The sequence below is a fragment of the Topomyia yanbarensis genome, chromosome 3, assembly GCF_030247195.1.
Source record: "Topomyia yanbarensis strain Yona2022 chromosome 3, ASM3024719v1, whole genome shotgun sequence".
Lineage (NCBI taxonomy): Eukaryota > Metazoa > Arthropoda > Insecta > Diptera > Culicidae > Topomyia > Topomyia yanbarensis.
The window spans coordinates 425,826,394-425,850,089 of record NC_080672.1 but is presented as its reverse complement, the minus strand read 5'-3'; the positions used below and the strand labels follow the sequence as shown (position 1 = coordinate 425,850,089).

General features: G+C 40.0%; 1 protein-coding gene and 1 pseudogene across 1 annotated transcript in view; one reads left to right on the top strand and one right to left on the bottom strand.

Moving 5' to 3' along the window:
* Positions 1 to 21,607, top strand: part of LOC131688416 (uncharacterized) — a 31,251-nt gene extending 9,644 nt beyond the window's left edge. The window contains exon 3 of the mRNA XM_058972621.1: positions 20,642 to 21,607. Coding sequence (XP_058828604.1) covers positions 20,642 to 21,607 — 966 coding nt within the window. The remainder of the gene's footprint in view (positions 1 to 20,641) is intronic.
* Positions 17,254 to 17,335, bottom strand: LOC131694427 (U4 spliceosomal RNA; annotated as a pseudogene).
* Positions 21,608 to 23,696: the final 2,089 nt, after the last annotated feature.

Below are 23,696 nucleotides of genomic sequence, written 5' to 3'. Positions count from 1 at the left end.
AAGGTGGCTTAAGGATAGCATAACGAGCTTCAGTTAGTGGGTTCATGATGTGTTCGCTGTTGCTGGTTCAAATTGTTTTGCATCTTTTAACAAGCTTACATTTTCGACATATGGGACATATGACATAATATGAACAATTTCAAATGAGAAATTAAAAAAGAAACTAGAGAACTAGAAAAAAAGGGAATCAAGAAATGAAGAATTAAATGAAACCATAAAAACAGTTGAATAGACTATACAAAGCATCAAATGTCCCCACCCGCAATTTAGTATCCCTGGTGGACACGTCTCCTTCCCAAAACCGAAAACAGTTTAATTCAATTAATTAGCCTCATCAATGTTGACCCGTAAAGGGGGGCACCAGCTGCAGGTTTGTAGCAGCCGGAACGTGCTTGTTGTCATTGTCACACAAATGCAATTATTTTTCGTATTTTACACGATCACCATCAGTTGAAGCAATTGGGCAAGTATTGTGTCTGGGTTGAAATGCTACCGACGGCGACGGGGACTGTGTTGTCCGTTTTGAAATCTCGTTGGTGTCCTTACGCTGATGGTCGACTGGGCGCCACCGATAGAATCAGCCCCGCTGCTACGATTTGAAATTGGAAAATTATTTAGAGCGTGCACCAGTTTGGAACATGTCAACACTTACCTACACCCATTTCCGAAGGCTTTTCCCTAAATCGTGTGACCAGAGTGCCCGAGATAGACGTTGGTTTTCGTCGAGCGAGGACATTGTGACTGTTGTGCTAAAATGGGTTTAGTTTTGGTCCCTGGACTGTACGGCATAGTGAGACAGTTTGTCTGCTGGCTTTGCCCCTTGTCCTTTGCGCAAATGGGGAATGTTTTCCAATAATCCATCCGATTAGAATCGAACACTGGCTGGCTGTGAAGGTGGCAGACCTAGCTGGATGCAACCGAGTTCAGTCTCCTCGGGGAATGAGCTCTACTGCGGCAGGTTTAACACTGAACGTTGCAGGTTTGTGAAATTCCACCAGCAGGTTCTTCTAGGCGAATAAGGCAATCAATTAATTGGAAATTAATTGAGCTTATACTTTTTGATATTATTTTAAGATCAAATAGCAACATTAACAGTAAAAGTAGTCAACCAAACTGATTTAATAAAAACAAAAAATATATAACATTGCTCAACAAAAAATATCACTACTCAAATGCTGAGATTTTTTTTTCGGAGCGAAAATTATGAAAACTTCAGTAGTATACATTCTCGCTGAAACTCTGGCTATAAATAGGGGATAATTAGAGCTTTTTAGATAGTCCTGAGAACTCCTGTATGAGGGGTGGGCGTAGCGTAGTTTGTAAATCGATTGCCTTGTACGCAGCGTACCTGGGTTCGAGTCCCAACCCAGCACATAGGGTTAGAAATTTTCCATAAGAGATTTTTCTAACCCAAAGAGGCGAATGACCTTAAGGTTAAAACCTCTAGAATCAAAATAAAAAAACTCCTGTATGAAATCCATATTTCCAAATTCTAGAAGTACTTCCTTCGGTTTCATATCAGCATTATTCGATTTTTTTGTTTGTCGCTACCGGGGATATCTTAGGTCCTTTACTAAGAAGCTTAGGAGATGAAGGATTTCGTCGAAGTTAGCAAAAAAAAAGTTCCTTTATAGGGGTATTTGGAATCTGCATCACTAGAAGACAAAAAATCAATGAGATTTTTCTGGACAAGTTGTACAGGCGTAGCTCTTTTTAGAGCGGTGAGAGATCATGTGGGGTTTTGCCACAGTATAGAAACTTTCAGCATATCTCCTGCATCCATCTTTTTCGTGCTACTCTCCCCACTTACCGCAACTTGCCTTACTGTCATTACCCACTGTCACTTTTTTCATTTAAGACAGTTTAAACAGGAACATGTCATTATAGACGTGGCTGGACCGAGCAGACCCGTCGAAAGTCTTTCGAAATGAATCGGATGGGGAACAAGACTTCATCCCATCCGTGAACGATGCCGATTGCATTCCAGTATTTTAACAGCCTGACGCGAGGAGTCCTTAAAAAGGGCAAACTCCATGCTTCAGATAGTCTTCGACTCGGTGCCACACACCGTCTATCTCTACGTCCCGCGCAGGTACATATACGCGGTACTCCAACGTGAAGAGCTGATCGCAAACAACCACATTTGTTAGTATCTGGTCAGACAAACCATTGCGGACCTTGTTTCTTGAATCAGGAATCAGTTACTACTGGCTTAAATGGCATGTTCCCCATGTTTATCGGAGATTTGTGCAATGCCATGATATGTCTTTTCCTCATTTTCCGGATTGGAAGGATTAGGCATATGGTAAGGTTAGGGATTAGGAAAGTTACACAGAGGATTCTTCACTCCCAAGGGAATTTATTTAGTTGTTCAAATCAAGCATGTGTAGACTACATATAATTGAATTAGTTGATCTAATAATGAGCGAAGTGGATCGTAAAAACATTGTTGGTGCTCTATTCCTAGACTATAAAAAAAACATTTGACACTTTGGACCACACAATACTGCTGGCCAAGCTTGAATGTTACGGTATCAGGGGTATTGCTCATTCTATTATTCATAGTTACCTGACGAATAGAAAGCAATTTGTATCTGTGGATGGTGAACGTAGTAGCCTTGCTCCCATTGGAATTGGTGTCCCTCAAGGTAGTAATATAGGACCTTTGTTATTTCTGTTGTATATTAATGACCTAGGTAACTTGATGCTTACTGGAACTCCTAGACTGTTTGCTGATGACACAACTCTGTTTTATCCCAACAATGATGTCAATACTATTATTAACTCGATCGATAACTATCTAAGTGTTATCGACTAATATTTCAAAGCAAATTTATTATCACTAAACCTTTCCAAAACTAAGTACATGATCTTCCGATCCATACGGAAAACTTTACCAACACATCATCATCCCAAACTTAGAGATTGTACAATTGAAAATGTGGACTGTTTCAAATATTTGGGTATACACTTAGATCCTACGTTATCCTGGACACACCATATAAAATTTGTCGAAAAGCGTGTGGCATCCTCTTGTGGTATTTTGTAGAGAGTTAAAGCGTTTGTTCCCCAGCGAGCTCTGTTAAACTACTACTTTGCATACATTCATTCACAACTTAGCTACTTAGTATCGGTATGTGGGCGAGCAGCGAGCTCTCACCTTAAAAAGCTACAAACACTACAAAACAGATCCCTGAAAATTATATTTAATAAACCACTTTTAAATTCGACTTTGTTGTTATACTCTGAAAGTGCCCACAATATTTTACCCATAACCCACTTATGTGACGTACAAACACTATTATTCATACACGATAATCTACATAACTCCATCGCGCAGCATAATATACATTTTACAACTTTAACACATTCTCGTTCAACACGTCGAAATAGTAACTTGCAACGCATTCGAGCAGCCACAAACCTTGGCCAAAAGCGCATTCTTTTTATTGGCCCTACCAAATTTAATGCACTTCCACTTGACATGCAGAGAATCGACAATCGTACCATCTTCAAGGCTAGATTGAAACAGTACTTTAAACATAGACTTAACGAAATATTTAATTAATGATATTGTTTTGTAATTTAATGTAAACATCCGTCAGCAGTATTTAACTTTAATTTAATTTATAATGTGGATCCCTTCACAGGAAATCTATTTCCACTGGGATTCCACCTTAGTTAATTATCTTAACCTAATTGCACATCAATAAATATCTGTCTCAGCTCAGTTTGTTTTATTTGTTTTGTTTGTTTTTGTTGCCATTGTTCATGGGCTGAGACAAGTTGCGTCCACTACCAGGGGGCTCTTGTATGAGTTCTTTGGTGTGGGGGAGTTTGGTGGGCAATTAAAAAAAATAGTAAAAAAAAGAATGGTATTACAATATTTACTTATATACTACACATTATTTCTATGGTTAAGTTGAAATTTTATTTATTTTCTAGATATGGAAAGGTCAGTTATACCACAATTTTCATTATAATGACGCATCATTATATTGTTGGAGCTATTTTTAACATAATTTGTCCTAAAAGATTGTTCTTGGAATAAATTACGAGTTCTTAGATGACGGCTTTAGCATATTTAATTTTATTTGCGAAAGTACTCGATTGTATTGTGGGATTGTATACGTTGAGAAATAATGTCGTTGATATAGCAAAGTATGGCAAATTTGCGGCGTTCTTTGAGTGTTTGTATGTTAGTGAGCATGCAACGTGCTTTATACGATGGAAGAGGGAATGTCGTCCAATTTAGTTTACGAATTGCGCACAAAAGAAATTGTTTTTGGACTGATTCGGTGCGTGTTTCGTGCAGGTCAGTGTATGGATTCCATACTACGCTACAATATTCCAAAATTAGTCTGACGTAGGGGAGAGAGGGTAACAGTGGATCAGCAGGAACTATGAAACATTCGCAATAAAATCACAATGCATGATCGGAATCGTCTAATTCCCTCATATTTCACAATTTCTAATTCTTTACACGTGTTGCTATATTTTGGAAGAGATCTGATAACTCTATCTCTTTTAATGGATATTTGTTTGTTTTGTGATAGCCAGAGTAAATTTGCAATGATAAACATTATTCCATCTTTATGAATTACCATTCATTGAATAAATGTTTAGTCTATTGCTATTTATAGCAAATTTTATGCTCAACATTTGCCGCGAACAAAGTTTTTTGGTAACTACTCATGGTTCTGTTTGATTTCACAATTTTCACGAATAGACCCATTGGGTAACTGTGAAACGATGGCGTATGGGGAACAGTGATTTTTGTTTGTTTTTGTGGTCTGTCTCAAAATGTCAATGGGTTCCGATTTTCCACAGTAAATACTACTCATATAGTGCAAAATTAGTAAATGTGGCCAAATTTTGTAGAAATTGTCTCTTATTTCAGGATTGCAGCTAATATGCATATATGGTGGTTCGATGTTACGCGATGATATAGTGGATTCTTTCGTAAACAAACGATTTTCGCCTCAATATAACTTTAATTCAAAGCGTTAGGATCATTCTTCGTCAAAACAAAAGAATAAAATTTATAAGTAGAATATTTCAATATAGACGACATCGTGTTTCATAGTTCCTACCCATGGGGCACACTGATACATTTTACCACCAACTGTTTATTATCCAAAAAATGTTATTTCCCGTGAATTTTACCAGCTGGAAAAAATATATGTATTAGTTAACAACATAGTGGCACTATGTATCACTTTTGATTACACAAATAACATGTATTATCATCAAAAGTAAATTGTAGAAAAAATGTGTTTCATTGTTACCCTCTCTCCCCTATGTATTGTATAATGATGTTATTGTGTAAGGGTCTTCAAAATTATAGCGTTGAATAAATGCCAGCATACTATTTGCTTTATTTATTATTGTATTGTAATGCTCCATAAATGTGAGGTTGGAGACTAAGATTAAGCCCAAATCTCGTACAATTCTGCTTTTTTTCTACAAGTTGATTTCCTAAATGTATGTCTATGGAAATATTTAAAGTTTTTCTGCTGAAGGTTATTGAGTTACATTTCTTTACGCTAAGTTGGGGTAGACTTTTGTTACATTATGTGTGGAATAGACTGATAGCGGTTGTCAGCTATTTTCGTCCGGGTCCCTTATCACCAATTGTATAAGGTGATTCATCAACAGTGCTATCTTTGAAAATGAACCACCTTGATTTTGCAACTAATTTTTCCGATCTTATTTTATTGCAAATAATTAAGTAGTCTTCATTTTATCATATTCAGAATGGCACATATTATGTCGCATGTAATTTTAAATGTTCTTTGATTTGATGGCATTGTAAGAGAACACGTATCCGTCGGTTGATGCCAGTCGAGCTGACATTACTTAGGACTGATCAAACTAATTTCTTTGTTTGTTCAGTATTTATTTGACCAACTAGGAAACTAATCCACTGGTATTCAATGTGCGTGAAGAATACGCATGATCTTGTCTGAGTGAAATGGTGACTGCCAGTCACCAAATTGCAGCAGTCATATCAGCTCGAAGACATATGTTTCATTGTCATATTCATTGGCTTACTTTTAGTTCAATAAATCAATTAAATTAATTATTCTCATTATATTGAATACTTTCATTTACTTTGAAGTAGTGCATGCACTATATTATTGTGTCATGTTAATCATATTTCTTCATGAGTATAAAAATATTCTAGCTGGATTATTGACGAAAAAGTGATAAGTTAATTTCTTTCGTTCTTATTGTCTCCAATCTTGTTCTAGTAATTAGTGTAAAAATAAGCGTCATCGATTGTATTTTAGACATAAAAAACCTGGTCGTATCAGGTATTTCGGTAGTGATTATTTCATACCGTCTTTAAGCACTAGAGGCCGTAAGTTTAGTGAGCCATTTAAATTGTTCGCGGAGAAAGAATTCAATATATAATTTTCATTTTATTTGCTATATTAATACATAGAAGACCCGTTTTTATCAGCCCCCGATTTTATCGGTTTTTTACCTAATTTTGTCAACCAGACAGGGCTATAAGGTTATGGCTTGGGATTGAAGAAGAACATAATTATAACTTCGGTTTATTGAAAAAAAAACAAATATGTTTTGTTATTGTTCCCATTTTGTCAACCTAAAATTAGCCAAGGGAGCTGAAAAAAAAACGGATCTTCGCTGTACCAAAGTTCATGTTCGATAAATAAAAGTTGTATTACACAATCTTCAACTACATAGGTAGTACCGCATTTATTTCGACAAATTTCTTGAGACGCTAAAGGTAATCGCTTTTAATAATATTGTATTCTTTTCGGAATATCGTGTTTCGCCACAATAAAGAAACAAAAGGAATAATAACATTGCTCACATACCGTCTGATTCTATTAAACATTAGCAATACTGCCGACTGTCGGCAGTCCGGAGCTGAAGTTGCTTTTTTACAAAGCGAGCATTTCCAAATTAATTCAACAAACGATAAATCTATCAAATTCTGGGCAGCCGGCTGCCCAGAGCAATAAACACACGATAACACTTCTGAGAGTTGCATAGATCGTATCACTTATCAAGGTGAATCCAGGTTTGTGTAACTCTTAACCCCATCCTACTAACAAAAAATCCTTCCCGTGGCAAACGTGGAGATGCAGAGGTATACACGGTCTCCACAACAACGTTTGTTACACTAACATTCCTTCCCTTCCCCGATGACTGTACGGACGTGGCCGGCGCCGTTATTGGCATTTCAAAGTATGGAACACTCGAAAAGTGCACATTGAGGATGGATAGCTACTCCCAGGTCCCATTCGTTGATTCTCTGTGCAATTTCGCTTGATCTGGTCAATCACGGAGTAGCAACTACGAATTGTACGGTCATCATGCTCATGCTCATTATGTAGGAATAGACTGTAATTGCTTTGGCATTCAGAACTTCCCAGAAAACTGCTCGCGAACAAGGATTATGGAAATTTAGTCTCATCAAATCATCAGAACAATTCCTGATTATCCGTGGGATTCCACGAAATGTAAAGAAATAGCTTATTCTGGTGAAGGCTACATAGTTCGACAATAAAAAGGAAAGTTCCCTACCCTCTCATTTATCTCCTTCAATCCTACAGCCACGTACAGCTTTGTTCGTTATCCGGAGAGAACCAAACAATGCCATACCTGAAGCCAAACCCACTGAAACTGGAGATGCAAGAGTTAGGAGTGTTTAAAAGGAGACACCCGTGAAGATCTTTTAACAGATCATCCTTTAGCACAATCGAAAAGTGTCCTTTCTCCAACTTTGTTTGTTTTCGATAAGTTTTGAGACTAGAAGACTTTATAAAATGAGTCAAAGCATTGTTCGAGAGAGCACTTCAGCGATTGTGCTTTTTTCTTGGATTTTCATCAAAAATTTTACCCAGTTTTAAAGGATTAGAAGGAGCACGCTTCTCGCAACTGTCAGTATTCACACCTGGTGTTGCAGGAATTGACTCAAATTCAGGATTATTCGAAAACTTGAAAAGGAGTGGAAATGATCAGCACGCAGCAACGGTTTGATCAAAAAGAGTAGGAATTTACAATCCAGCAAAGTCCACAATCCTATTTTGTACTACCACTTGTTCAAAATTGAATTGATGCACAGTAGAACCGCTAGAGAGTACTACATCTAGACGTTTAAATGATCAAATACGATGTTCTTATGATCATATAATGACGGTTCGAGATGGTTGGGTACAAGTTAGTATACCAACTCGTTCTTAGTACCGTTAGAGCAAAGAGTTACATCTAACGCCTCTTCTCTGTCAGATCATGCCCATGTAAGGCGATTTCCTACATAAAGTATATGTACATTTGTGCTACTTAAATATTCCATCAATTCGGAGCCTCTCAAAATGATCTCTGAGTTGCCCCAAATTGTGTGGCGGACATTTGCATCACTGCCGATTATCAGTGGAAACCCAGTTCGACTACAATATGATACAAGATGGTGATAATTAATTCGTAAGTATACATTCACGAGGCATTTCACGGGGATTTGTCATTCCATTTTTGTTGAAAGCCACTGAGATGGGGTTAAGTAGTTTTCTAACATAGAAGTATCTCTTATAGAAATACGGTTTCTTAACCCTCTAGTGCCCAAATTTTTTTTTGGCTTGAAAAAACTTTTAGAGGTAGGCCTCGTGATGAGAAAAACGAAAATAATGTTGAAAATTCTTGGAAGTAATGGATTTTTCATTAAGGCCTTAAAATAAGTAGGCCGCCTAGAGGCGGTGTTGGGCACCTGGGCGAATAAAAAACAAAAACTTTTTTTCCTTCTAGTTACATCAACATACGCGAAAACAGATGGTTTCTTATATTTTGGACTCCATCAGACCGCAAAATACCCAAACTGTAATGAGTATTTCTCTAGTGCTTTGGTCGTTTAATTATTGACTTCTAATTTATAGTAGGGGAGTCCAGGGTCTGCTGGCGATGGTTTCACTTATCATGTTCTACGGTTTTAATTTAAGAAGATCGTGTAAAAGTGAATGCGTTGCATAAAAGAGCGAACTGTTGTCTGCATTACAGAATTTTAAATATGTGACGCGGAAATCTCGCCAATTTACGACTATACGCACAATGATGCCACCTGGCCACTTTTGATGATAAAGTATGGATCGCGTGAGATGTTTTTTGAATAAAACTGCAAATCAATGATACTTTTTATTATTTTTCAGCCTCAATGCTCCTGCATTTTAATTTTGACGCACAATTTGTATTCAAAAGCTAAATTTTCGAAATTTTTCAGGTGAAATTCCGAAGTAAACAAACAAAAAAACAAATTTTACTTGTGGTTACGTATATTACATATACGGCCAAGGAAAGTTCTCTTCGCGCGCTATCGAAAAATCTAGTCATTCGTGGAATAGCTTTAAACTCGCCTTAAATAAAAAAAAAACTGAAATTTAAAAGCGTTACCTAGGGTAAAGGCTAGCCTATTTTCGTCATAACCATGTAAATCCGTTGGTTAGAGCGGAGTTAGCCATCTTTGTTCAACGTATTGGTTCAAATGGCGATTTTTGATATCATAATGGTTCATAAGAAGAAAGAAAAGATATTGATGCCAATTCATACGCATTGCATCAATTGTATTCCGAGTAATTAAGAAAATTGTGAGGCACCCTTCCTAATACGACTAAAGTAGGCTCTTCACTCTAATACGCTCGAAAACTCAATATCACTTACAACGTGTACGAAACAGAATTTAATGCAACATAAACACATTGGAGAATGGAATAAACAGTACTTGAAGTGCAGAACTAGAGACAGCGCCATATGTCTAATACAAAAAGAAGAAAAAAAGTTTCTGCTAACTAGCCCCAGACTCCCCTAAATATTATTAAATGATAAGAATATCCATATTCTAACTGCAACATTCACCTAAAGTTTTTAAAACATAAGTTTTTTCAGCTAAAATTGCACATAATACTGGTTTCGGTACGATAAGTAATCACTAAAGACTGAAATTTTTTTCGCTCAGGTACCCAACCCGCCTCTAGGCGGGCAAAGTATTTTATTAAAAAACCTAAACTTCCGAAGTATTCCACTAAACCAATTAACATCTATAGTGAAATGCTAGTAACAGGCTACTCAAAAATATTTTTTTAGTTATTGAAATTTCCAAAAACAGGTAAAATTTGTTTAATGAAGATTACCACTAAACACAAAATAGTTTTTTTCCGCGTTTTCCTCGAATTTTCAACTTTGAGCTTCAAATGCCTTTGACAGAAAGCTACGAATATTATAATAATGTGTGTGTATGAATGGTGTGAGCGTTGGGAAGAAATGCTAGTGCGGATGACACCATACAATTATGTTTTAGTAGTTTTATTTAGATTTTTATAGAAACCACCTAGAGGCGGTGTTGGGAACTAGAGGGTTAACCAAACTTATGAAAACTCAAAGCCGGAAATAGTATTAGCATATTTAACATTTTTCTCTATTTGTGAAGAGTTTCAATAGAGAATTCTCTAAATATTAAGTTTTGAGGACAAAAGTTCGATTTTTTACAGCGTTTCAACGGTGATGAATTCTGAAAAAACTTTCAAAGCTATGTTATTCAAATGAAAATATCATTTTAGTTAAGGATCCGATTAGGAACGAACTGATTTCATTTGAAAGTAATTGTTGCATTTTCTAACCACCCTGAGAGCCAAAATTTTGAGGTTAGGAATTAAGTAATTTCGGGCCACTTTTGAGGTTTAGTCCGACTTTTGTATAGGTGTTGATACCTGTGCCCCGTGTAGCACTCCGTGTCCCGCCTCCGGGAATTCGTCAGAAATGTTGCGCGAAGTAAAGGAAAGTGAAGCCAATGGTCCCCGATCGATTAGGTGATGGGTCGATATCTAATCCAGATAGGGGAGTCATCTCTCTAGCGTCGGTGTTTGGCCTCGTAGTGGAAATAGATCGACGGAAAATAACTAGAACATGACGATGGTTTTTAGCGAGGGATCGATTATTTGGTTCACCATTAACATGACGAAGTTTATCGGTGACATCTCTAGACCCGTGAACCAGTCCCGCTCTTGAAACAACTTCCTCCGGTTTCCTCAGTCTGCTGTCTGTACTGTCGCGCTGCCCACCTGTCCAGATTTATCCGCAAAAGGTTTCACGGATGCGTCCTCGTAACCATCGGCTTCTCGCACCAGAATCGGGGTTGCCCTTTTCTTACGACCTGACTACCTGACACATCACTTTAACCGCCGTGTCAACATAGAGAGATATTCTCGAACCCACCGCTGAGCAAGCTACTAGCCTTACCAAAGAATGTTACTTTCTGTCACAGGTTTGCTTACTGGCTGCTTGATCTCGTTCCCCGTGGAACATAGGTTTATGGTCGCGAATTAACGATGATGCCTTCTGATTTCAACATGATGGTTTCTAATACCTCATCCCTAGGTTGTCTGGCATAATCCGACACAGCTTTCATCCCTCCTCTTACAGACTTCACAAAACTCTCCCATGGTGTCCTCATATGCGGGGTCCCCGGACGTTAAAGTGCCACTGTGTTCTTCTTTTGATTACTTGCGATTTGGCTTCGACAAAGTTCGTGCCGTTATCGGAGAAAATCTCCAGCGGCTTATTCGATCTGATCACGAATCTCATAAAGGCCATTGCACAGGAGGTAGTTGAAAATCTGTGCGCTAGATCCAGACGAACTGCCCGTTAGGGTGGGACAAAAAATAGAATCCAGCTCCGAGCAACTTTTCAGGTACCATTTGGGTCCTAGAACAACTGTGCAAATTCTTAGCTCGATTTTGCGCCTACTGTTTAAAGTTTACATGGGATTTTACATGGAAAAACTAACTTTCTTAAAATAATTCCTCCGGAAGTCGCCCATTGCTTCCTAAAAATAAATCGTTATATGGCTTTTATGGGAAATTTATCAAAGAAACGAAGTCTCGAAAACCACGAAACAATCTGACGCTTGAGAAAAAAGTTATTAAGCAGAAACCGATTGATGCTCTGACGATTGATAAAATATTTATTTTTTCTAGCACCACTGCTGTTGGTTGTCCAATTATATGCAATTTTGTTTTGATCTTCTCTTTATGTGTTTAAATTATTTATCTATGCTGTTTGGCCACTTCGCAAGGGTTTTGGGGGATAAATTGGGGCTTCTTTTGTACATATAAGAGGAAGTTAAAGATTTTGTATATAATTCTACCGTCAGCAGCACCAGCAGTGATGCTATGCAAAATGCTATGCTATGAAATTTTCATTAATCTTCAGGACATCTATCGGTTTTTGCTTAATAACTTTTTCCACAAGCATCAGATCGTTTCGTGGGCTTCTAGACATTGTTTCCTGGACAAATTTCCTATAAAAATCAGTCATCTATTTATTTTTAGGAGATAACGGGAATTATTTTGCAAAAGTAGATTTCCCCATACGAAATCCCATATAAACTTTAAACCATGGGCGCAAAAATATAGTTTCACCGATCGAACCAAAAATTTGCAGAGTTGTTCTGGGAGCTAAATGGGACTCAAAAAGTTACTCGGAGCGAAATTTTATTTTTTTCATATAACCATGTCCCACTATATTGCCCGTACTGTAAGGTAGATTAACAAACAAATCCACCTTTTCTGTAGGCTATGGTCAACTTCTAAGCGTCCCAAGCATTCGACGCCGACGTAAGTTGACGGCCAAACGAATAGGGTTTAGCGTTCCGTCGGAATAGATGCCACCAGTGCATCTATTCCGACTGGTGGCCCTGGAGTAGCTTTCTGTACCTTGCACTGCCGATAACTTCTGCCAACAACGGATGACTGAAATTTGTCTTCGATGTCCACGACTCTTTGTTTGCTTCCAATTCAATTTCGCCCGATGAGCGTAGGCTATCGTTCGAATTAAACGACGCCAACTTGAGAAGCGTTCGATTTCTATTACCTACTTGGTCTTTTAGTGTCCGAATTTCTTCTTCGGTTGACGAAGTACAGCGACCACTTGTCTTCCTCCCGGATAAGAATTCTTAGGAACTTTGCACGAATATCCGAACATCGGATCTCTAACGGAAGACACCACACTCGCCAAGAGTTTACGTTCCCCACCACTTCCTGTGATACTGTGCGGATGTACTGGTGCCGTTCGTAGCTTTCGATTTGGTCGTTGACCTTTTTACGCAGCTCGGGTTCTTTTACAAATCGTTTCTTCAAACCTTTCAAACCTGGAAATCTGATTGGCAACTGGTAGCTAACTGGGAAGTTCATATCGTTCTTTCGCTAAACCAAACCCGCCTCCATATGAGTTACTCTGCGTGTCGAAATTTCTTCTAGAATGCTACGTGTATGCTTGTCCTCCCTGGATTTAAGCTGTTGCGCAGCGTGTAGGTTGCTGTTGCTCTTCTCTGAATCTGCTCTACCGACTCTTCAGTACCGGTATTCTTTCCGAACACACACCAACATAGACGTACATGTTCAAGCCCTATGATCAAACCGGGTTTGCCATCGACGAAGAACTTCTTGAAAATGCGGGAACGTGTTCGACAGCCCTGTATAGTCCAATGATTTTCATGGAAGACCTAATTCAGGCACGTTAGCTGAAATGTTTCCCTGTGTCCATTACTGAATCTTCTCATGCTCAGTTTCTAAGAAGTCTTCTCGTGCCTGCTAATCTTTCCAGTCCATCTCAATTTACTACGCAGAATTAAACATAATTGGTACAGGTGTTTCTACCGCAAAACTCACATCGACACTCATCTTGGAACCCAATTCCGAAAGTGAACGTCGCTAATTTGACACTCGCAAACGCTTACTTCAATGTACCTCAGTGCATCTTCAGTGAGGTGACATCGAATTCTACAAATGCGCTTGTTGATTAGCCAGAGTGATACGATCGACTAAATGTAGAATGACCAACCCGTAGACAACGATGGAATTCAGTTAATCTGACTCTGGCGGCAGAGCATTCGTCATCTTCTTTAGAAGAGAACTTATCAAAATCATTGGTCTACCGTATAAATGATGTACCGTTTCCATCACGAATGGTATGGATGCTGTTGGACTAAGCAGCTTCTAACTAAGTCTAGTGCAGTTTTTTTTTTTCAAACTACGCTGCAATTTGGCCAGATTCTCAGCTTCGGTCTATCCGAAGATCTCTGTTCGTTTTTGAAAACAAAAACTATGGAACATAAGTTACTCTTGAGGATCCCCGCTAAACTTCGGCCATTCGTGTGCCCTACATAGAAGTGGAAACGTACGCCTTTCTGGACGATGGATCAGAGCTAACCCTGATCGAGGAAGACCTGGCCAGTGAGAAACGCTTCAAGGGTCTCAGATACCTCTTTGGCTTAAGTGGGCAAGAGGAACACGCCGCCTCGAAGAAAGCTCTCGAAAAACGATTTCAATAGTTCAGTTTCTGTCAACTAGCACACTAAACACTGGATTTCTGGTGTACGTACTGAGAAGGAACTTCACCAGACGTTGATTATAGAGGAACCATAGCGAAATTACGAGCATCCTGTCAATAATGACATACCGACATGCACCGTGGAATTACGAATCATCAAAGCCCTACATTGTACCAGCCTCGGCCATGTGATGAAGATCCAAGAGAGCGGCAGCGTCCAAAGCACGATTCGTCTGGGCAGTGTATGGAAGCTGCAGTGATAACCATACCCCCAATTACCTGGTGAACCACCACTCCTTTCGTGTAAATAAGTGGGCGTGCGAAAAGGACGTTGAACTCCACGAAGCTATGAAGAATTTCTTCTCGCGAGATAGCATGGGCATGCGTATGCCTACCACGATTCTACAATCAGCTGTGTGCCAATGAGCTCATGGCCTAATACATTAATTTTCGGTAGAGAAAGAAGGGCGTTACGGGACAGGACTGGTGTTGAGAAGTGTTTGGAGCAGTGGATAGCTAGAAATGAGTCTTTAGCTAGGGTGCTAGATGCAAAGATCTAGGAGTATTCCAATACAAACTACATCCGCAAGCTTTCTACTGACGAGATTTTTATTTAATGTCTGGTACTTACCAACATTTTCTGTTTTCAATAATATCAACCCGAATAAGGTCCGTATTGTTTGGAATGCAACTGCAACGTGTTTCAGTATCTTATTACACTACACTATGCTACTGGTTGGACCAGACCAACTACATTACTTCGGACAGTTTTGCACAAGTTTCGAAAAATTCACATCGGTATCAGCAGCGACATTCACAACATTCACCACCATAAATCCAAAATCGAATCCAGTGTGTTTCTAATGCGCTTCATGACATTCGGTGCTTTCTATTCGCCGAATAGCGCGCTGTATATTAAGATTAAGAACATCCTGAAGTACGAGCTGCGAAACCCTCGGACAGTCGACGCGATCGTTCGAAGGCACAGTGTCGACGATATGCTAACGAGTGTTGAAACAAATCGACGCCATCCAACTCGCTCGTGATGTTAAAACGATTCACAGCCTCGGAGGATTTGAGATGAGAAACCAGCCGTCAAATTCATCCTCAGTACTTAAATAGTTATGCAAAGAGAAAGCAGTGAACAAAACCCTGGACCTTGGCTCCGGAATGTATTGGGGCACATCGTCCGGTTTTCAGCAACTGCTAAAAATAAACCGTACCTGATATATGTCGCAAACGAAGGACAACATGTTCGGGCACCGTTGAACAATTGAACATCCAGCTGTAAAGTTGGCGTTGATCCTAGTACGGAGCAAGGGGATCTGGTCACACATATCACGATTCGTCGTGCAGAGTAAATGATTGTAGATGCTTCTATTTTTCAGACCTCTGGGAAAAAAATCTTCAAACTTGAAACCGAAAAACATACTTTTTACCCAGAAGACAAAAATCAAAAAAATTAACGAACTAACTTCAATTTACCTTTCCAAAACGACCGAAACCTTCGCAACCGTTGTCTGGAGTGGAGTAGCGAAACAACATAACTCTTCTCAACTGAAAGCTTTCAACTGAAATGCAAAAAGACCCTCCTTTTAGTGCTGCCATCAACAAGAAGCGTAGGGAAAACGGCGATATTCAAAGCATCACGTATTGGCAGTAGGCGGCGGTGCCGGTGCCGGTGCCAGCAGCCAAACGTCCGAAAGGTGAATGAAATTCGAAAAAATGAGAACATCAAAATGTCATAAACATATGTTTTACCTTATAGTGGCATTGAAGATGAGAGGGTTTTTTTTCTTCCGCTACGTAGATATACTGTAAGAGACTGCTGCCAAAAGCCCGAATTAACCCACCCGTACGCTTTCCACTGGAGCGAAGGCATGTTTCGTTGGAAAACAAAAAAAAGCTGCCATTCTCTAGCAGCGACAGAAGCGGGAGGTATATCGTTCTAATCCGGTACATATTTTTCACTTATCCCTTTAGGGCGTTTTCAATGTCTCGTGTGTGTGTCCACAACACGATGATCGGTTGGCATACCCATCGTAAATAAGGATACGTTCGTGTTTATGATAACGCATTACCATTCGTGTATAGCAGGCGGTGGAAAAATTGTTGCACTATGTTGCACTGTACCAACTAGACTCTCTCACTACTGCAGGGACGTAGGAATACTAATACTAATAGTACTAATTAAATGTTTTTTGCTTAATATTACAGTATCTATATTTCCAGTTTGTTTTTCATGTCACATTTGGAAGAAATTCATAATCGAAATATGATTTTTAACCGTGCAATGTGTCAGCACTTTTACAACACTTTCTTTTTGACATTCTTTTTGGCTGCATCGTTGTAGCGTCATGTGAAAACCAATATCTTATTAGAAGTAATCCTTTGTTATCTAGGCACGCTTTCCATTATAATAAAGGCTAGATCAAAAACCAGTATCACTGAGTTCGACGTTTCATTGTATTTTAGTCCTCATTATAACTGTAAACTTTTCATGTGAGCGATGCTTTGACGAATTTGAGTGGTTCATTGGCATAAAATTCAGATTTTCGTCCTCGTGTCATTCATTCTTGTTCCGAGAAAAGTGGCAGAAAGCTAGATCAGACCAAAATAAGGTTATTCTTCGTTATAAATGGCAAGAGTCACTTTAAAAATACTGGTTCTTGTATAGTTCATCGTGTATTGTCCCGGAAGTGAGGCAGAGATCGCTAATTTCAGCATATCTACAGTTCGCCTGTCAGAGCATAAATTTCTCAAATTCTTTTCGGTTTGAAAATGCTGTGGAGCTGAACTCTTTCACTAGACCACGATATATTCCTGTCCAGTGAGTTTCGGTCAGGGTTATGTAGGATGAAACTTGGCTCCATCGTTCGGTTTGAAGCCTTCTGCTCTTTCTAAGTACGTTAGTATTAGTTTTCAACTAGCAATAATCGTACCTCGGTAAACCTCATTGGTTACGATATCGCCACTGGGCAAAGCTGCGGGAACTTTTTATAGTGATATTCCAAGTTCGGTTGGTGTACAAATCCTTTTGAAACTGCCTTGATTATCTCGGAATTCACTTCCAAAGTCGATCCTTTACTTTCTTTCTGAAGTCAGCCAGTACTGTCTTTACGCATGGGCACACTGGGCCAACGCTAGGGGTCCCGGGTTTTAGGGGACCCCAACTTAGGATGGATATAGAGTCATTCTGAAGACTATGCTCCATAAAATAGTAGCACTCAATTGTTTATATCTTTTTAGCGTGTGGGTAAAAATGGATCAGTTGCTCGTATTCGCACATTGCACCTTAACCCATGTGACGTTTTAAAAGCGTCAGACAATCAAGCGAAGTTATGGTAGCGGTAGGAAACGAGGCTGTTGCGTGTAGACTCGCCAAACGCGTACCTACCGTCCTACTACCTTGGGCGACAGACGTTCGTGACAGCTGTGATGACTGACAGCCGTAAGCAGAGAAGGAGAACAAAAAACCAGAAAGTAAATTAGTAGTGAGTAGATGATGCAGCAGGTTTTTCGCCATCTTAAAATATAAATTCATTATTAGCTTATCTTAATATTAACTTATTGCTAACTTACCTAAGTGGATTGAATAGATACCTTAATCTAAATCTGTAAATCTAACACCGCATGAGCATATGCTCAATTGATTTACCTATAGTTACATTTGGTAAGATGTTATGCTTGATGCTCTAAAATGCTACCTAAATACATTACACAGTAGGGTTCGTCGCAGTTGCGGTAATTACCGCAACCGCGCGGTATTTACCGCACCCGCACCGCAAAATCTGCGGTGCGGTGAGACACTTTTTCCCGCAGATGCGGTGCGGGAAAGAGCTCTTACCGCGCGGTTTTACCGCAACCGCACCGCAAAAAAATGATAAAGTTATAATTTCGATTATTCTAATTTTCATAAACAGACTGCTATTACGAAATAAAATCTAGCCGTGTCCGAAATATTCTAACGCTATTATTTTTACGAAATATTTTGGACTAGTTATTTCATACTTCTAAGTAAAACTTCATAAACTAACCATTTTAAATACATAAAATACAAGATCCAAATAGAGACAAAATTATTAGATCATTTAAAACAATAAATTTGTACTCTTAAATCCAATTTAAAAGTGCATCACTTCTTCCGATTTCTGTTGGAAATCGTAGAATTAACAATCGTTTTCGATATAAATTTTTAAACTGTGAATTTTGACTAATTTAAAGGAATTAGAGATGAACTAATTATGCTGGGACTTAAACACAACCCAAAGAATATTTTTTGAAAATATACAAATTTTACCGCATTTACCGCATTACCGAGCGGTGCGGTGCGGTTGCGGTAAGCGGTGCAGTTTTATTATTTTTTTGCGGTTGCGGTGCGGACAATCCATTTACCGCCCACATCCGCACCGCGACGAACCCTATTACACAGGGACCGCTAGACAAATAAGCTACTGGAAACTAGTCACAGTTAACAAGGGATGCAAAACGTGAGTTCCTAAACTAATTTATTACCTATTGCGTTGTATTCTTAGAACTAGTTATTAGATATGCTAAAAAAACGTTGTATTCCTTCATTTCCTTCTTTATGCAGGAGAATTATAATCTCTCTTCGTTAAACCCAACAACACGATCCGACTTTCACTTGATTGGGAAACAAGCTGGAGATTATAATCGCGGACGAACCCTTTACGACCTGTTGGTTAATTTTCAACAATTTATAATTCTGGTTTTACGAGCAACTCGGCCACGTCGAAATTTACGGTCAAAACGGTCGGGCAAGTCTGGTACAGTGGCCAGAAAACGAAAGGCAAATAAGGGTGTGCGAAAGGTGGTCACAGAAGATCCGGAGGAGTCCCATCCCGGACGAACATGTCAGGTGTGTCGCGAGGAAGATACTGACGAGATGGTGAGATGTTACGATTGTTTGAAATTGCATCATTTCCAATGCGTTGGAAATCTTTAGATACGGATGTTGATGTTCGATCCGATGCTAACAGACGTTCTACCAGTGTACAACAGAGAGGTTCATTAAGTGCGCAGATTGACAGCAACCATTCGACAATGTCAGAACCTAATCCTCCGCAACCGTTCTCAGAGCCAGGTTTCTTATCAACGTTGTCTGTAGACCAAGATGGTTCGTCGAATCAGGCATTCAAAGTAAATCGCGGTCTGACTCCAAATGATAAACAAAGGAATCCTAGCTTAGGATTCCACGCAGGGTTTCTATTACACAACTTCCACGATCGTATGCCAATACAAAATCTTTACCACCTGCTCAGGGGCTGAACCCAACGCAATCGAGATTGAGTCTACGGTGCGCCTACATCAGATTTTGTACAACGGAATTCCGTACCTATTCCAGATCGTCAGTCAGGATTCGCTCCAAACCAGCAGTACTTAAGTGGATTAAATTATCTGTAAGCTAAGCAACGAAACCAACCACATTCTTCAACTATGCGGACCAGTGGAATTTACGATCACGAGCAAGATGATGGGGATTCATTTTCGATTTCCCGAAATCACCTAGCCGCTCGTCAAGCTATTTCGAAAGATCTGCCAACGTTCTCTGGGAACCCCGAAGAATGGCTTCTCTTTTTGTCAACCTTTAACAGTACAACGTCAGGCTAGAAGTGGCCGCGGAACACAACAGCAATGTGTGGTTTTACTAATGAAGAAAACATCGTCTGTTTGCAACGGAGTCTAAAGGGCCGTGCTTATGAGGCAGTCAAGTGCAGACTAATGCACCCGTCCAACGTAAACGGGGTGCTGTTAACACTCAAGATGTTGTTTGGACAACCGGAGGTGATCGTAAATTCGATGATATCAAATGCTGATTTCGTTTTTAGAATCGAGTCGCTCTAGGTTCGCTCTGAGCTGTCACTTTTGTATGGGTTTTGTAAATATTAGAGCGAACCTAGGGCGACTCAGATCTAAAACCGAAATCAGCAAAAGATTGCCGCTCTCCCTGCGTTGAAAGAGGATAAATTAGAAACTCTTCTGGACTTCGCCGTCAGTGTAGAAAATTTTTGTGCGACGGTGGATGCGTGCTGGCTTGAAGAATACTTTTATAACGTAACCTTTCTTCATCAACTCGTCAGTAAGCTGCCATCGTCAATAAAGCTCAACTGGGCACAATACAGGCAATCACTTCCGACGGTCAATCTGCCATCCTTCAGCAGAAGCCGCTAGCGTTGTCACTTTCCCAAGCATCGCTTTCGAAGACAAGCCAGCTCGAAATGAGTCACGTACAACTAAGAAAGGGAATTCATACGTTAACGCACATTCTCAGGAGCCCCCTGTGTATCATCGGTCGACAGGACCATCCAACGCGAAAGTGGTAGCCGACTGCTGCCCAGTATGCAAGGGAAACTGCAAATTGATCGCCAAATGTAAGCGTTTCTTAGAGTTCTCTCTTGATTCACGCTGGGCAACCGTTCGAGGCTTAGGGCTATGTCGCAGATGTCTACGTCAGCACAAAGGAGGATGTCAAGCCAAGTTGTGCGGAAAAAATGGTTGCCAGCTCAAACACCACGAAATGCTGCACAATGGCCAGAAGTGTGCACCATCGACTTCGACCGCCACTGCGAGTGTCATAAACATACCAACTCCACGCAACGATTCTTCTCCACCAAAATCTAGTTCATGCCATACACATCAGGTCCCCTTTAGTAAGGTTTTGTTCCGATACATACCAGCCGTGCTTCATGGGAAGCATAGGTCGATTCAGACGTTCGCCTGCCGGGATGACGGATCGGAACTCACATTACTCGACAGCGAATTGGCTGGTGAGTTGCAGCTTGAAGGGGAAACAATGCCGTTATGCTTACTTTGGACGAGCGGAACGAAACGTCGTGAAGAATGTTCGAGGAACGTTAGGCTAGAAGTGGCCGCGGAACACAACCGTTCTAGGAAGTACAGTCTGAATGGGGTACGTACTGTGAAGGAGCTGCTTCTTCCACCACAAATACTAAACAAGGAAGAACTATGTGAACAGTATGCGCATCTCAATGATCTGCCGATCACATCATATCAAAATGTTCGCCCAAGGATTATGATCGGAATCAAGGATCAACACCTGAGTTTAGTTCAGAAGAGTCGCGAAGGAGCCCTACACCAGCCCGTCGCTGTGAAAACTCGTCTGGGATGGACAGTGTGCGGAGGAAATCTAGAAAACACTGCGGAACACTCGTTTACCCAGTTTTCCACGTGTGCGATCACGAATCTTCGTCAGAACTGGACCTACACAAAGCAATGAAGGAGTATTTTACAATAGAAAGCTTTGGGGTTTCACAGCCAAAGAAAATGCTTCTCTCCACTGAAGAAGAGCGCGCTCAGTCCCTGTTTCAAACCCACACGGTGTTCAAGGAAAACCAATACGAAACCGGCCTCCTGTGGCGCTACGAGAATGTTCGTCTGCCAGATAGCCATTCCAGTGCCTCAAAAAGCGAATGGACAAGGACCCAAGACTTGCTGAAGCTCTGAACCAGAAAATCCCAGACCTTGCTACAAAGGGATACGCTAGGATGCTCACAAATGAAGAGCTGAATCAATCGTTTTCACGTGTTTGGTATTTGCCGATATTTCCGTTTACAAATATCAACAAACCTGGAAAAAATCGGATGGTATGGGATGCGGCCGCATTAGCCCACGGGGTATCCCTTAATTCAGTCTTATTGAAGGGCCCTGATCAACTTTGCGACCTGTTCAACATACTGACTCGTTTCCGTGAATGGCGGATCGCCCTCACTGGTGACGTTCGGGAAATCTTCCTGCAAATACGCATGCGATCCGAAGATCAACAATGCCAACGTGTCTTCTGGTACGATGAAAGTGGAAACATCGTCGTCTACGTTCGTCAGGTGATGACGTTTGGAGCTTTCTGCTCTCCTAGCAGTGCTCAAATCTCAATGCTGCTCAAGCTTCAAAGCAGAATACCCAGCGGCAGTCGAAGTGATCCAGAAGCGCCACTACGTCGACGATATGTTGGTCAGCTTTGCGACACCACAAGAGGCGATCAAGCTTGCGCGTTAAGTGAAACAAGTACATGCTGAGGGCGGATTCGAGATCCGCAATTGGATTAGCAACTCTAAACAGGTCATGCAGGCATTGAAAGAGGAACGAACAGAGGAAAAGAACCTCGATCTGTCGCCAGAACTATCTACAGAAAAAGTGCTTGGGATTTGGTGGTGCACTAGCTCGGACACATTCACCTACTGTACCAGTAATTTTCCAACAGCCGCGTAATCAGTAAATTTCGGAACTGATATCTCAACAAGTGAGAGTTAAAGTTGAGTTGAATGATAGCGTAACAATAGGGGCACTCGATTCGTGATTTCGTTGCGCTTAAGGTTCATTTGAGAACGTCTCAATAAGCGGCCATTTTGGAAAACGAAAAAAGCAGTCTTTTCTAACACACCGTTGGGAAAATGTTCATGAAAATGAATCAATGTATTCGAAGCATTGGTAAAGTACTACCGATTCATTTTTTGCAACGGTGTGAGAAAAAACTGCTTTTTTCGTTTTCCAAGAAGCTTTTTCAGTTGAACCTTAAACACGAGCATTTCACCGCTTTCAGGGCATTTGTGTTATTATCTTGGTTCTTAACAACGAAGAAAAACTGTTTATGCTACGCTGTACTTATTGATTGTAGACCGAGTAATTAATAGATTAGTTTGACACCCTCCTTAATATGTCGAAAATAGTCACTTAACCCTAAGTAGATTTTCAAGTTTTTCACCTGAAGTAGAAGTGATGTGACTTCATCTGGGTCACAGGATAAACCGCAAACCACCATCGGTCTGGTGGTATCGGGTGTCCTGTTTGGCTATAGTTTGGGGTGCAGAATCCCTCTACGTTTCGGGCAGATGCATACATCATTTGAAACGATACATTCATTTCGGGTTACAGATGAAACTGATGACGATCCGGAGGTTTCCTCTCGGGAAAAACTGATTTCATGGTTCACGGGGTTGTCGGTTCAGAATCTCTCGAGGGGTGATAGAGAATCATATTTGGAGAAAAAGAACATCCTATACACACTATCAAATCACGATCGTTACAGAGTTATTGAAGTTTTTCTCTATTTGACTTGTTTGTCTTTATTTGCCTTTAACTCAAGAAGTGTAGCTTGTAATCTTTCAGTTTCATTGGAAAGGTGAGAAAATTTCCTACTAAAAAAATTATCATATCTTTCAGGTAATGGATTTAAGTAACCTTTAAGTGGAGAAGGAGACAAAAGCTTCTGTTTTAATATGTTTTTTGTAAGTTTTCTCAAAAGAAAGAATAATGAACATAACAATACCTATTGTCCAAATGTCGAGTTTCAAAATGATCCAAAATTCATT